Source organism: Hydractinia symbiolongicarpus, chromosome 1 (assembly GCF_029227915.1).
Source record: "Hydractinia symbiolongicarpus strain clone_291-10 chromosome 1, HSymV2.1, whole genome shotgun sequence".
In the NCBI taxonomy this organism is placed as follows: domain Eukaryota; kingdom Metazoa; phylum Cnidaria; class Hydrozoa; order Anthoathecata; family Hydractiniidae; genus Hydractinia; species Hydractinia symbiolongicarpus.
This window is the reverse complement of record NC_079875.1, coordinates 29,745,593-29,760,173: the sequence shown is the minus strand read 5'-3', so window position 1 is coordinate 29,760,173 and position 14,581 is coordinate 29,745,593. Positions and strand designations below refer to the sequence as shown.

The window sequence follows — 14,581 nt, the reverse complement described above, 5'->3', positions numbered from 1 at the left end:
TATATTCTGATATATTTCCTTTTTTTTATGGGGCGGTGCCCCGTATACAAATTGTTTATGTTATTTAACCATTTTTATTTACAGTATATCTATCGCGAACCTTCTCCATCGGATTTTATACATGCGTGTTGGAGACCAAGTCTAAAGGCCACGCCTTTCACGCGGGTGCATAGACGTAAAAAACGGCACAGCATTCTTCGCCCCGTTTGGCGGGACAAATGACCACTTCGGGCCATTGGTGACCACTGAGGTCTACCTTTTATTATGCCCCTTATTGCCCATGTTCATAGTGTCGAAGGCATAAAAAATTTTCATATCTTAATTGACCGCTCCATCGATCTTCCCACCATCGTGTTTATGTCCTTCTTTGAGCCGCCAATCGACAACAGGCACGCCTTGTTTCGTGAACACCAGAGTCCTTGTAAGGAGATGATGATGGCTCCAAACAATATATTTTCGATCCCTAAACGATCAGACAGCGTAAAAATCGGTGCTTCTTTGAGCGATTAGTTTCCAATATCTACATTAACGACCTTTTTTTGTTGAATAAACTGATATATGTAACTTCGCTGATGGCAACTCCTTTATTCTTGCGATCCGTTGTAACTAACCGCCTGCTTCACGATACAAAACATTTACTGGAGTGATTTAAAATTTACTCACTTAAAGCAAATCTTGAAAAATTTTAATTTATGATCTTAAGGAGAAAAGTGAGGCAGCCGATAACATTACAGATAAATCAAATTTCCATCAAAAAGACTAATAGTATGGTGTTGTTAGGAATTATTATTGACAATAAGTTACTATTTAATGACCATATTCAAATATATGCTCTACCACTAACTACAAACTCCATGATCTGATAGAGATATTGTAATGAACATATCAGGATACCCAAATTGACTAACAGCATCAATATGAAATGTATGTTGCCATTGCCAGTATTGCGGTGGGAACCATTTAGTACTGAGAGGTTCTTTTGGCGTTGTACCCATATTTCTGCCGCTGGCTATTGCACTTTAAGAAAATCATTAATTAGTATGGTCAATTTAGAGAATATAGTTTCGTTTTATGTAAAATAACACACGAATTACTAACCTAATAGGGTCTTGTACATGTACCTATCAAATTGACACATTAGTAACTCAAAATGAATTAAAAAATATAATATTGCATTTTTACATTTTATCATAAATAATTTCTTTGCTGACAAGTGTGATGAACCACCATCAATTATGCTTTCAAACAGTGACTTTGTGTAGTACATGATTGGCCATACTGCACTTTCTATTCCCATTAAGGAAAATACTTCCCAAAACGGTATCTTTTTTCCATGTAACATCAAGTCGTGATAATATTTATTTTACATTATTTGTACACAAATTATTTCACCTGTAGTAAGAGTCATTATTGTTCATTAGAAGTGTAAAAGCTTCTTGCATTTGTTTTTTTCCGTTTCATCTTGCAAGGAAGAAATTTTTTCTTCAACGGCTAAGTCTGTTTTTATTAATGAAAAGCTGCATGTTTTTACTCTGTATCCATGCTGCTTTCTTTCATATTTTCCAATGTCAATATCAAAAATGCGTAACATATTCTGCTGTTCATATGTCATTCCAAGTAATTCCGTGGTAGACGTTTTTAGTGTTCATTTTAATCAACAATGAAAACTTGCTACAGTATGGTTCTGATTTGAATTTTATCCAGTTGGCTAAAGATTTGGAAGTGGCATTGATATTAAATGTACGTTGAAATTCTTCTTTTTTTCTATTGCACCAAAATTTTCTGTCCTCCACCATTTTTATATTTTCCTGATCTTTCTGTTCATACTAAACATAAGAAATTATACAATTACAATTTCACGACATTGTGAATAAATTTAAAATTTTAATAAAGTAGTTACATTCTTATGTGGCACAAGAACATGTTTTTCGATTTTTTCAGAAATAGCTACAGTCTTGCATATTTTCTGAAAGAAATGATACGAAAAGCAGAAAAAGGAACAAAGGTAGTACTGATAAAAAATGAAATATTAATGAATATGTCTCAACTTGCCTGGTAACGTAATTATGTATAATCAAGAATATATAGTTATATTACTTTGTATATTCATATGATAATACACTAAAAAAAAACATGAATTAAAATTTTAAAGAATTCGGAGTACTTCTTTAGTTGAAAAAAATGAATGTAAAAGGACATTTCCTTAAAATATTTATGCAAGTGCAACATTTCATGTAATACTAAGTACACGTTAATAGAAAAAACTCATTGTTTCGTTTACATAACATTTCTTTGTTTATTTATTTACAATATATTTTTAAATTATTTGTCCTTTTTCTTCTTTTTGGTAACTTTAATGCGAACACATTTCTTTCGTCCAAATAAATCCTTTTTTATATTTTATATATATTATACATACGTATATTCGGTAGTCTATTTGATAATTGCTAAAATGTTGTAAGAATACTTGAACTTATATCAAAAATAATATGATAGATAGACGTACCATTTTTTTTGGAAAATTCTGTCCACAAATTGATCCTTCATTATTATCTGATGCACTTCCAGATAGTTCCTACAATATGAACATATGAAGCAGTACAATTACATGCAACATTTAAATTTCACACTAATAAATTATGTAAAATCATATGTTCCGGTTGCAATTCTTATGTAATAATTTAACGATGGAGTACATTTAAAATATTTCCATTCTGGCTTATCTGCTCCTCCAGCCTTTGAAATATTGTCCAGATGGACATGGACGTATTTGGCAACTTTTAAATGTAAGGCTGCTAGATACAGGCTAGCACCTATGCACATCATGTCGTTAATGTATTGCTCAAATCGTTCTTTTTCTTCATCTTCTTGAACACCTGTTATGGCAATTGCAGCCTTTTTGTACTGCATAGTATTTGCTTTCTCACTATCCAATTTATTGTTAAGGGGTCCAATTGCATTATTTATGGTCGTCACTCTATCGAACGCAAAATTGGAAATCGGACTCTTCATGAAAGATGGCAGCTTTGATATAACAACATCCCAATTCGGGGCAAGTGTAGCTGCAAATTCCCAATAGGCGACGGATGGTCTATTAAGCCACTCGCAGGTGAATGGTTTTAATTTCTTTTCGAAATCCCCATCCGTTGCGGTATTGGTAATGGTTGCTGGACCGTATGGTCTAAGGAAATCTTTCAGGAAATGATTAAAAAAGGACACTGCGCCTTTTGTTCGACGTGACATCTAAATATATTTAATAAAATTTAAATGTTTTAGAATAAATGTAAAATGTAATGGGACATTTTCATATAGCTTATTTTCTGAATAGCCTTAATGTTGATCCACAAATATCAACCCAGCGACTACTGACTTATTGCTTGGGCCAGTAACATATTTTGTTTAGAACCCGATGTATCAGAAAATGCTAAAAAGGGCTTAACGGAACATGAATGGTGCCCGGCATCAGTGTGCAGTTCGGGTCAACTTACAAGAAAAGGAAAAAATTTCTTTATCAGGAATTATTTTCTGGTTTAGAAATTATGAGATTTCCAGATCAATTTTCTGAAATTTATTCTGATTGAACCCAAAATATGAATGAGATATATATATATAAAGATCTTCAGTAGTTGTTAATTATTCCACGAGAACCGCTTGTTAGAATTTATATAAATGCCTCTTTCAAAACGAATGTAGACGTCGAAATAGTTTCCTGATATAATACACTGATAAATTTGGAAGAGTCAAATGAAGTTTAAAAAGGTTTCTTTTTACGGTGCCTATGGGGACATCCTTTAGAGAGTCATTAAGAGCACATTAGAGGAGTCAAAATAAGTGCTCAAATGACTCCTTTTAAGTTGTCATGATTAATGACACCTTCTTGTTACTCATTTTTCTATGACTCTTTTTATGTACTCCCCACAGGCACCCAATCAATGAGGCCCTAAAGGGTTTCAATGAGTAATATAGTTCCCGTTACGCGTTCATCGCGCAGAAAAAAACATCAGATATATCATTGGAGTTTTTATTGCCTTGTTAATTCAGGCTAAAGAATGTACATAAATTTATTAATATATTCAGAACAAAAAATATTAATTATTATGAATAACGAAAAAAAATAAATATTAGCAAAAGAACAATATTATTTATTATCAAGAACTAAAAATATTAGTTATTATCAATAAGGAAAAATAGATACTAGGACCGAAAAATATTCAAATTGTATTACACCTATGGTCGTGCGTGGACAAACACTAACTCGGAGAACCTAAATTCGCACAAGCAAATTTCAATTGCAAACCAACACTCTAAAGATTTGAGGAAGGACTTTTTTGGGTGACCATTTTTAACCATGTTAAACACATTAGTAAAACAGTTACTAAATCTTAGCAGGTTTTTGTGTGGTATGTATATAAAATGTACAAGTAGGATGTCATACTCATTGCTTTTTTGCTGAGACGTTGAAAGACAGAGATCGATAGAACACGAGCACCAGTGTCTATTTTATACGTAACCATTGTATCATTGTTTGAGAGATCGATTCGCCATTCTGGATGGTCTGATGCAGTTGGATCGGACATTTCGTTGATGTCGTTTGCTTTCGGAGGTTGGTTCAAGTTCGAAAGAATTCATTGTCTGAACTGTCTGAGTCTGAATTAGATTGATGTTCTTGTTTAACTGAGCCAGCTGGTTTTGATGGACGTTGCGAGTATCTCTTTGGTTCATTATTACGTAGAGATAAGTTTTGATTAGATTTTAAACCGATAATGATCATGTTTTGATGGGAGAACCCCGGAGTTGATTGAGTTCACACAGTAAATCTCATAAAAGTCAATTTTTTTCGCTGTTTTAAGTGATCATCAAAATTCTGGAAAATAATGTTCAATTTCATTTCATATCCTTTATGGATTTCAAAGGTATATATCGTAAATTTCTTTGCATTGCTCACCTATGCAGTGAAGAAGGATTGATGATTTGACAATATCTGGCTTATCAGCAGATTCGGTGGCTTGGAGGAACATTTGAAATGCCTGCTTCCATGATTTCCAGAGTTCCGCAAGGTTTTTTGAATGTCCAAGTTCAGTGCCTTTGGAGCCTTGAGACAATCCATTAATATTAAAATACTGTGAGTATTGTGAAATATTGTGAGTGAAGGTTTTTGTGTGAAAAATTCAATATTCTGACACCATGTTATATGCAGATATGAGTGGATGTAAAGAGGGTGAACAAGTAAAGCTTTTCAGCTTGAGTCAGCCATCTTTGATAAAAGTAACAAGAGTAAAAACTATGTACAGGTGTAAGCGAGATATAAGGTTATGAGGCTATGTACAGGTAGATAAACAATCCTAGCTTTGCAGCTGTAAGCAGGGCTTAGATAGCTAGTCTATCTCAATAAAAAACATAATATAACAAAATGTTTCTTAAATTTTCCTTTATTTGATCTGAAAAATCTTGTTTGGACTATGGTTTTGATATATATATAGAGAGAGAGAGAAAGACATTTGCTATGCTTTTACATATTTTTGCTGTTATATGTACAAGTTTTCGTAATGTTTTAAAATTTGGCTTTTCTGAGCCTAAGAATAAAATCAGTTTGCTCATGTATATCTTTCTTCATATCGGACTCGAGAAGGTATTACAGACTTCTCGTAAAACAGTTTCCCAAGTATTAAAAGGCGCATTTCCATAATCTCCACCCAAACTGATTGTATCTGAGTGTATTTTCTTATAAAAAATTCAATCACAGCAGAAATCATTAAATGCGATATTCCCGATGAAATTTTTGAGGAATCATGTGAGCATATTACACAACAATCATTGAACGCACAACAATCATTGAACACAATAATGACTCCTTTCAAGGAGTCATTATTGACTCCTTCTTGCGTCTCAATTTGACTCCTTTTTGACTCCCTAAGGGAGTCTTTGTAAAATGATTGCATTTAAGGTTTCATTTGACTCTTCTAAATTTATCAGTGAAGTATTAAGAAATGTCCAAGGAATTTAGAAAACAGTTCAGCTAATAAAATTTCGAGGTAACCGGTGTTCGCGTTACCGGGGTGTACTGTATTTATACAGGTTTAGCTACGTGAAATATCATTTACTTTTCATATGATTGAGTTTTTACCGTTTTTTGATTGGTTAATCTACACGAAATATATGATGTTACTTTTATCTACTGAGAGACGAGTTCAACTCCCCTTAATGCAACTTCCCTTAATGCAAACAACTATTATGTTTTCTCTGATTGGCTGAAAGAGCGTTCAAAAAACTATTTTTTTATTTGATTAGTTAATAATTCGTCGAGTAAAACTTATTGTTTTCGTGTCAAAACGAGGGGGGGGGGAGAGGGAGAATTGATAAATCACGTGCCCAAATTTTACATAATAATTCACTTGTTAAAAAAAGTTGTTGTTGGTTTCAAACATTCAGGTATGAGTAAGTATCATAACCATATACAATTTTTTAAACACAAAAGGGTTTGGCCCGGACCCAATTTCTCAATTAATACGAAAAAAGTGGAAATAACTGACGTAATCTTCTGCTTTGCTATCTAGAGTTCCCATGGGACCGAAATAGAACTAATACATTTGTTTCGAAAAAGATGGATTGATGACGTAACTGTTCGTCAAAATTTAGCCTATACGTTTTCCTGCTTGTATTTCCTTAACTGTTCGTCAAAAGCACAGGATTCTGTACATTTCCTGCATCAGCCTTTCAAGCTCAACATATTACGGCAACAGACAAACAAATTTCGCCAAATTATTTTAATGTTTACACTGCTGACATCAACCAAACACTTAAAACAACAAAAAATATTTTTTCTACGGTCCTTATCGACTAGTACAATAAATTGACGTCAATATTGATAAAAAAGTAAAGTCATTGCATTGCACTTTTACGTTTCAGGCTGAATAACATGGAAACAAATGGAAGTAACTACTTAAATTAATATTTCATAACTGGGTTAACAGGGTTAATACATCTGTTTTAAAAGACAGATTGCATTAATAAAGATACTCTTGAACCTTGAGAATGTAAACAACCCATGATCCATGATCCTATACGTTTCTTGATCAGCGTTTAAACAATGCAATTGGGTAATTAAAAAAATGTTTATTAGCAGCATTCAAATTTATTTTTGAAAATTTTAGGCAAAAAATCGAATAATCGGATTTTGCATTTCACAGCAAAGTCGTGATTTTGTTGATAATTGTACGAAGATTGTTTGTGCAATGCAGTCCGCGCGTCTTGTTTTTAGTTCAAACACAAAATTTTCTCGACATTAGACAGATTGATTTTCCGTTCATGGATGTTCACATTTTTAAAGAGTTTTTTTAAGGTAAGAAGAGATTACTGCTTGTAAAATGTGCTGTTTCCTATAGTGATTGACGAATAAAAATGTTTTTTCTGTATGATATTTGCAATTCTTTATCTGTAAACTTTATTTATTTATTTTGTATTATATTTAGATAAAAATATAAAACAAATGGATAATCAGTGACATGGAATGTCTGATCATAGTGTCAATTCGAGTATCTGCAAGTATAAAATGTTATGAAGACTTGTGGGTGCAAGCAAATAGATGGCAGTCCAATTTGGAAATTCTTGCAAGCTTTACATTACAGCGGCGTTTTTAAATTTATGTGAAATAGAAATATAATCAGTTTAATAGCTTATTAAACAGTATTAAACAGCTTCCAACGTCTGTTAAACTGTTTCAGAGCCTTTGTTGTGCGACAATAAACTGACTTGATGCAGGTGTTCTGTGTTGTGGAGGGCAAGATAATAAAAGTCACTATTGCTTCGCTTACACTGCATCTGTGATGACGATATTTGAATAGTTGTGTCGTGTTGGATAATGGCTTGGTCACGTTTTGTAATAAACATGGTTCTACACAAGATGTCTAGAAAAAACTCAAACCAACTAAATATTACTATAAAATTATGTATTTCTTGTGTTGTTCTACCATGCTCTTCAAACTTACTCCGCAAAATTAACGGGCTATCTACGTTCATTTGGTTAGGTTCATTCGTTTGAGTCTTGTTTGAGCACTAACCAGTTATTATATTATTAAGCTATAAGCGAATATGTTCATGTTGTATACAACTAGTAATTTTTAACATATTAGGTATATTTTATAGATATGCTTAGTATCGAGAATAGCATCCATGAACTGGAATAATCACAATCTGATAACAGTTAGCTAGTTAGTCTTTCTTAAATAAAAAGTGCGGTGAATATGAAGTAAACATCCTACACGCGCGGACTGCAATTCGCAAACATGCGATCCAATACAGTAGAGTCTCCATAACTCGAATCTCTCCTTAACTCGAACAAATTCGTTGGCACCGTGAAAATTTCCTGATAAACTCTTATAAAAAAACCTCTACAACTCGAACCTCCATAACTCGAATCTTCCCTTAACTCGAACAAATTTTTTTGTCCCTTGGAGACTTTTCTCTCCATAACTCGAATTTTCTGACATCATAATCAAAATTCGAACAGTTTTCCTGATAAATTGGGTCTAAAAATCTTGTTAATACGTGTTTTGCAGGCCTTATTATTAATTCGAATGATTAATGATGCGTCATCCAAACCTTTCGAACGTCTTTTTCGAACGTTTTCGAGAAAATCTAAAGAATTTCAAAAGAAAGACACTCTCATAACAATGTCGTCTGTGGCAGGATCAAAGCGTCGAATTGACAATAAGTCGTGCAAAATCAAGTACAAAGCTCTTAAAGCGTTTGAAAAGGGTACTGCGCCAAAGGATGTGGCAAAAGAGTTCAAAATTCCTCCAATCACCCTGTCAACTTGGAAAAAAAATAAAGAAAAGATTTACAAGCAGTTTAACAACGGGCAAACATCGAAGAGATCAAAGCCAGAAAAATTCGAAGATGTGAACAAAGCTGTTCATAAATGGTTACTTATGATGAGGAGTGAGAATATCCCAATCAGTGGCCCGATGCTGAAAGAGAAAGCTCTTGAGTTTGCCGAAGCGTTGGGTGTCGAGTCATTTCAAGCTTCTCAGGGGTGGATGGCTAAATGAAAAACCAGGTTAGTTGACTAAGATTTTGTTTGTTTATCTTCGTGAAGATAAAATCTAAAAAAATGTTAAATAGCTTTGGTAGTTGTTTTTTCAAAATATCAATAGACTCTCTTTCAGAGAGGAAGGATAATTTGCATGGGACTTTCATCCCTAATCCATCACCAGCATTCAATGACTTTCCAGTAATTGTTATTTTGCAAACATTGAAGCTGTCATTCTTTAGAAAGTAAAATATGACTTTTGCAAAGCGTCCTGACTTTCCTAGTGGTAGATGTCCAATGATTTCTCCATCATTTTTCTTGACTGCAACTGCATATTTATCCATTTTTTTTGTTGGTTCCATGAAACCATAAAATTCATCTCCAACAGAGGGTGTCCAATTACTTTTATAAACATGATACCCCATGACAAAAGCGTCGATTTCGTACGTAATCAGTTTAATGATAGGAAGTTCTATACAACAATTAATGTCTGTTAATCTTTTGACTTGTTGGACTTTCATGGCTTCCATGCTTTCTTTCACTCGTCAAAACTTCGAAACTTGGTAAAAATCGAATCTTTTTCTATTCGAATTCTTTCACAAATCAAAACATGGTAACAATCGAATGTTTTCTATTCGAATCATGGCCATGGCATTCTAAATTTAGAATTCCATGATTCGAATCAAACAAAATGTAAAGCTCCATCTACACTAGTCACAACTACAGAGATAAACGTTTTTCTCATCCATTCCTTTCAGGTATGGAGTATCCTTCAAAACCATCGCTGGAGAATCACGGTCCGTCACTGAGGAAATGACAGCGCCATGGTCGGAGACAACATTACCAACCATTCTCTCCCGCTATCCTCTGGAAGACATTTTTAACGCCGACGAATTTGGGCTTTTCTTTCAATGCCTTCCCAATAAAACTTTGCATATGAAAGGTGATAAGTGTTCTGGAGGAAAACACAGCAAAGTTAGACTTACTGGTTTAGCTGCTGGTAATGCCTTGGGGGAACGATTGCCAATGTTTGTAATCGGCAAGTCCGCCAACCCTCGTTGCTTTAAAGGTGTCAAAACACTACCCTGTCGATATCGTTCGCAAAAGAAGAGTTGGATGTCTGGAGAGCTGTTCGAAGAGTGGGTACGCGAGCTTGATCGAAAATTCTCTGTCTCTAAGCGAAAAATTGCTTTGATTATTGACAATTGTACCGCACATCCTCATGTTGAAAACCTGGAATGGGTAGAATTGATCTTTCTTCCTCCAAATACCACGTCCCGAACCCAACCTATGGACCAAGGAATTATCCGCGCCCTGAAAGCAAAATATCGATCGCTAGCAGTGCGGAAATTGATAAAAGCCTTGGACAAGGAAAAATTGACTCCGAAGTTCTCGATTCTTGCAGCTATGTACATGCTAAGGAAAGCATGGGATGATGTTTCCAACAAAACATTCACCAATTGCTTTCGAAAATCAGGAATTTCCCAAAAGGATGCAGAAAGAGCGATCAACGAAGATGACGACCCTTTTAAAAGTTTAACCAGCGAAGTAGAAGAAGACCCAATTCCAACCCTCGATGCTGAACTCTCTTACATAAAACAAAGGTTTCCTGACCACATTGATCCTGACTTATCAACTGAAGATTTCATTGATTTTGACATTGAAGTCAGTACATCCCATGGGCGTCTGAAGACTGCTGACATCATTGCTGAGATCACTGGGACTCAAGACGAAGAATTAAAAGAGGTCGACGAAGAAGACAAGGAGGAAGAAGATAAGATCACAAGACCGACGGCCGAGCAAGTGCGTACAGCTATCAACGTCCTCGAAGACTTGAGTATTTTTTCACATTTTGGAGAAGAAATGATAGCTTCCCTGAGGGACTTAAATCGTAATATCGCCAAAGATTTTGATATGAGTTGTAAGCAAACAGTTATCACCGACTTTTTTTCTAAATAAACATTAAAAAATTCATTAAAAGTGTATTGTTTTGACTTTCATTAACCTAATAGCCCCCTTAAAGTTAGACTTAAGATTAAATATAACGTTTTTATCCAGCTGGTTCACGTAAAGGGAGGATATTGCGCTAAAAGTTGAAGACCTCTACAACTCGAATGTCTCCATAACTCGAACGATTTCCTTTTCCCCGTGGCTGTTCGAGTTATGGAGACTCTACTGTAATAGATAATAAACGGACTATAAATTCTATAGCCCGTTATAAATTATATTTTTTTTTTGTATTTTGCAAGTGGATTAATGTTAAAAAATTTACCCATAATGTAAAAATGAGGATACCGCCATCTGATACACAGCCACCCAACGATAGCAATACAAATGTTATATCCGTTTACATTTTGTTGCTTCTTGTAAGCATAAAATGACATAGATAGCGTACACCAAACGATGACACACTTCGTTATCGGTTATGGTTGGTTCGCCATTACACTGTTTTAGTCTTCCTTCCTAATACTAATACTATTAGATGTTTATGTACTCGTTGCATTTATTGTGTAGAACGCTGAACAAAGTAATGTATAGAAACGTGCTTTCAACGAACAGTTAAGAAGATACAAAGCTTTAGAAGTTTTTCTCACGTCAGAAAAAGTTCGCCACAAATTATTTGTCCATCGCGTAGAGCTTGAAAGGCTGGTTAAGGTATAATGGCTTCATTACTTTAAATTAATCTATCGACGTGAAATAATATTATTGACGTCGTGATGTTTAATTTGTCGATTGACATTTACGTTTCATTTAATGTTTTAACTTATGTCCCTGGGTGAACTTGTTTTCGATCTGCGCATAAGAAAAAAATTATTCAAACCCCCTGCTGGCATAATTTTTTTTCTTACTCTTTCACAATATTTGTCTAAACAAAACGCTCGAATATCTTGATGCCTAATTTAGCAACTAAATTTCCAAAAGTACGATTGCAACTAAGTCGATTACATGAAGTTGTTGCTGTTGACTATCATTATAACATTCACTTAATGCAAGAAAAACGTTTAGAAGGTATTCCGTTAAGAAGCGCAGTGGATAATTGTACGCGATTTTAAGTAATTTTACAATAAGCTCAAACCGAAACGTCTAACGTATTAAAATTAATGTATTAGTTATAATTGCAACAAACGACGATGTCATCAATAGATAAAGACTCATGAAGTACATATCACATCCCGGACGTGAATTCAAACTCTCAAACCGGCTATTTTTTATAATTGCGAGAACTTCATTTTGCGACTTTTTTCGCCTGAAAAAACTTTCGCAAATCTAAAAATTGTAAAATGTAAAAAAATACTTCGGTTTGTGAAAGGATGAACCGGACGGTAATCAATATGCTAAAGACATTGACAACTACCCAAAAAGCAAATTGGAAAGATCATGTAAAACATCTGATGTTTGCATACAACAACACTGTACATCGATTAACTGGGTACTCACCCCATTTCCTCATGTTCGGGAGGGAAGGACGTCTACCGATTGATTCCATTTTTGATAATGAAGAGACCAGAAAAGTCAAGGATTTTGACCATCAGGACTTTGTATCAAAGTGGAAAAAGTCACTCGAAGAAGCATGTGAGATTGCTAAAAGGAACAGCCGACGGAGAGCAGCTTCAGGCAAACAGAGGTACGATAAACGAATATTTGGAAATGGAATTCGAGTAGGTGACAGAGTGCTCGTGAAAAATGTTTCCGAACGAGGTGGCACTGGGAAACTCCGATCATACCGGGAAAAAGATATTTACGTTGTGGAAAAAGAGAACCCTGCCATTCCAGTATACCACATCAAAAGAGAAGATGGAATGGGAAGGACAAAAGTACTGCATCGTAATCTCCAGAAATGCGAACAGTTGATGAAAAAACCAAGCGAAGTGGCTAGTCCAATCAAAATGAGACCATCGAAAAAAACCTCTGAACTCCCTGAAAATTCGTCATCATCCTCGGACTCTGATTCGGATGAAGAGAGAAAGATAATGTACCTGATGAAAAAACTGTCATCCATCAAAAAGAAAAGGAGAGGGGAGAGGAGAAAGATGAAAGAAACCACAGAAAAAGTTTTATCACCAGATGAAGATGATCCAGCAGAAACTAATGATGATGATAGAGGCGAAACTAATATCAGATCTACGAAAACGGAGGCAGAAGAAACTACGAAAGAAGAGGAAATGGATGACCATGGAATAGAGGCAAATATATTGGAAAGCGCTCAACCAGAACCAAGAAAATCGACTAGAAAAAGGACTGTACCAAAACTGTTTACCTATGATAAGAAGGGAAATACCTACTACTCATCTAAGCCGTTTCGCCTGCGCCCCATAAATCCAGATTGAAGAGTGAATAAGCTGTAAAATAAGAAAAATTAATCATTTATGTTGACAAAAGTCAAGGATTCAAAAAAAAATATATCTTGCTAAATTTAGCCTGGTGAAATAAAAAAAATGATGAACCTTACTTAATCTACCTTTTTTCTATTTTATGCTTGCTGTTATAATGGAATTGGAGTGGGAGGTGCATTACAATCTTGTGGATGAATTAGTGACTGTGCACGTAGATGCCTGAGGCGGTCGGATAGTCTAAGTGTTGACGAAACCCAGCTTATTAGGGTCCTATCTGCGCACGCTAGTCACTGGAGGCAAAGTACAACTGCATGCATCTGGCACCTGAATGAAGGAGAACCTGTCTGCTCTAGTAACTTAACTACTAAGAGACGAGCACGATTTAACAACAAGCTCAATTTGGAAAGTAGAAGGCGAGATGGAAAAAAAAAAACGATAACGAAAAATCTCGTGCTAGTATATGTTTAGCATATTCGTAATTATGATCAATGAGAAACACGATCAATGTTCGAGAATAGTGACGACGTTGAAAAAAACTGTATTTCGAAATACGAGGATTGTGGACGTTTACTGGTGCGACTGCTGTATCAAAATATGATTCGAACTTGGAGTGGATTTGGGTATGACGATTGTTCGACGGTGATGTCATCTTTAAAGTTGGGGCGAATGTGGGCAGCACAGAAATATCCTGCTAAAAGAGTTTTATTTTAATCCTGTTGTATATAAATCATATGTAGATACTTTGTACATATTTGTAGTGCCCTTGGCAAGATGGGACAGTGGCAGCCATATTTGTCCTAGAGTCTTCTCCCATCTTGCCCCCCCACCGACGGGTTTGATCCATTCCTGCAGAATTTTACATCCCTTTCTTAGGCCAAGTGGTCTCAGTTTTGATTTAATGTTTTTCGCAAAATGCCATGGATCAAATTTATGGCTGATATCGTTCCTTTCTACACGCAGCCATTTTGCAAGTTGCCTATTGCGGTCGGTAGCTACAGTATTAACTTTGTATCCATCTTCCTCTTATTCAGCAAGACAGTTCTTGAAGCCCTGTAATTCGAGTGGTGCCGAACCTTTTCCTTTAGAAACTTGTATAGTTGAGGCGGCAATGATTTTTTTTGTTGTAGGAGACTGGCACGAATAAGTACAATATTTTGCTGATTTACCAGGTGAATTAATTCTTCCATCACCAAGAACCATTTGATTCAAGACGCGCTTC

General features: G+C 35.1%; 2 protein-coding genes across 2 annotated transcripts; both read left to right on the top strand.

Annotated features, from left to right (window-relative positions):
• Positions 1-8,573: 8,573 nt before the first annotated feature.
• On the top strand, positions 8,574-9,050 carry LOC130629763 (tigger transposable element-derived protein 4-like). The gene has a single exon (XM_057443105.1). The coding sequence runs from the start codon at positions 8,574-8,576 to the stop codon at positions 9,045-9,047; it is 474 nt and encodes a 157-aa protein (XP_057299088.1). The 3' UTR covers positions 9,048-9,050.
• A 497-nt stretch (positions 9,051-9,547) lies between these two features.
• On the top strand, positions 9,548-10,987 carry LOC130629754 (tigger transposable element-derived protein 4-like). Its single transcript, XM_057443095.1, has 2 exons — positions 9,548-9,591; positions 9,787-10,987. Exons 1-2 carry the CDS (start codon positions 9,548-9,550, stop codon positions 10,985-10,987), a joined length of 1,245 nt encoding a protein of 414 aa, XP_057299078.1.
• Positions 10,988-14,581: the final 3,594 nt, after the last annotated feature.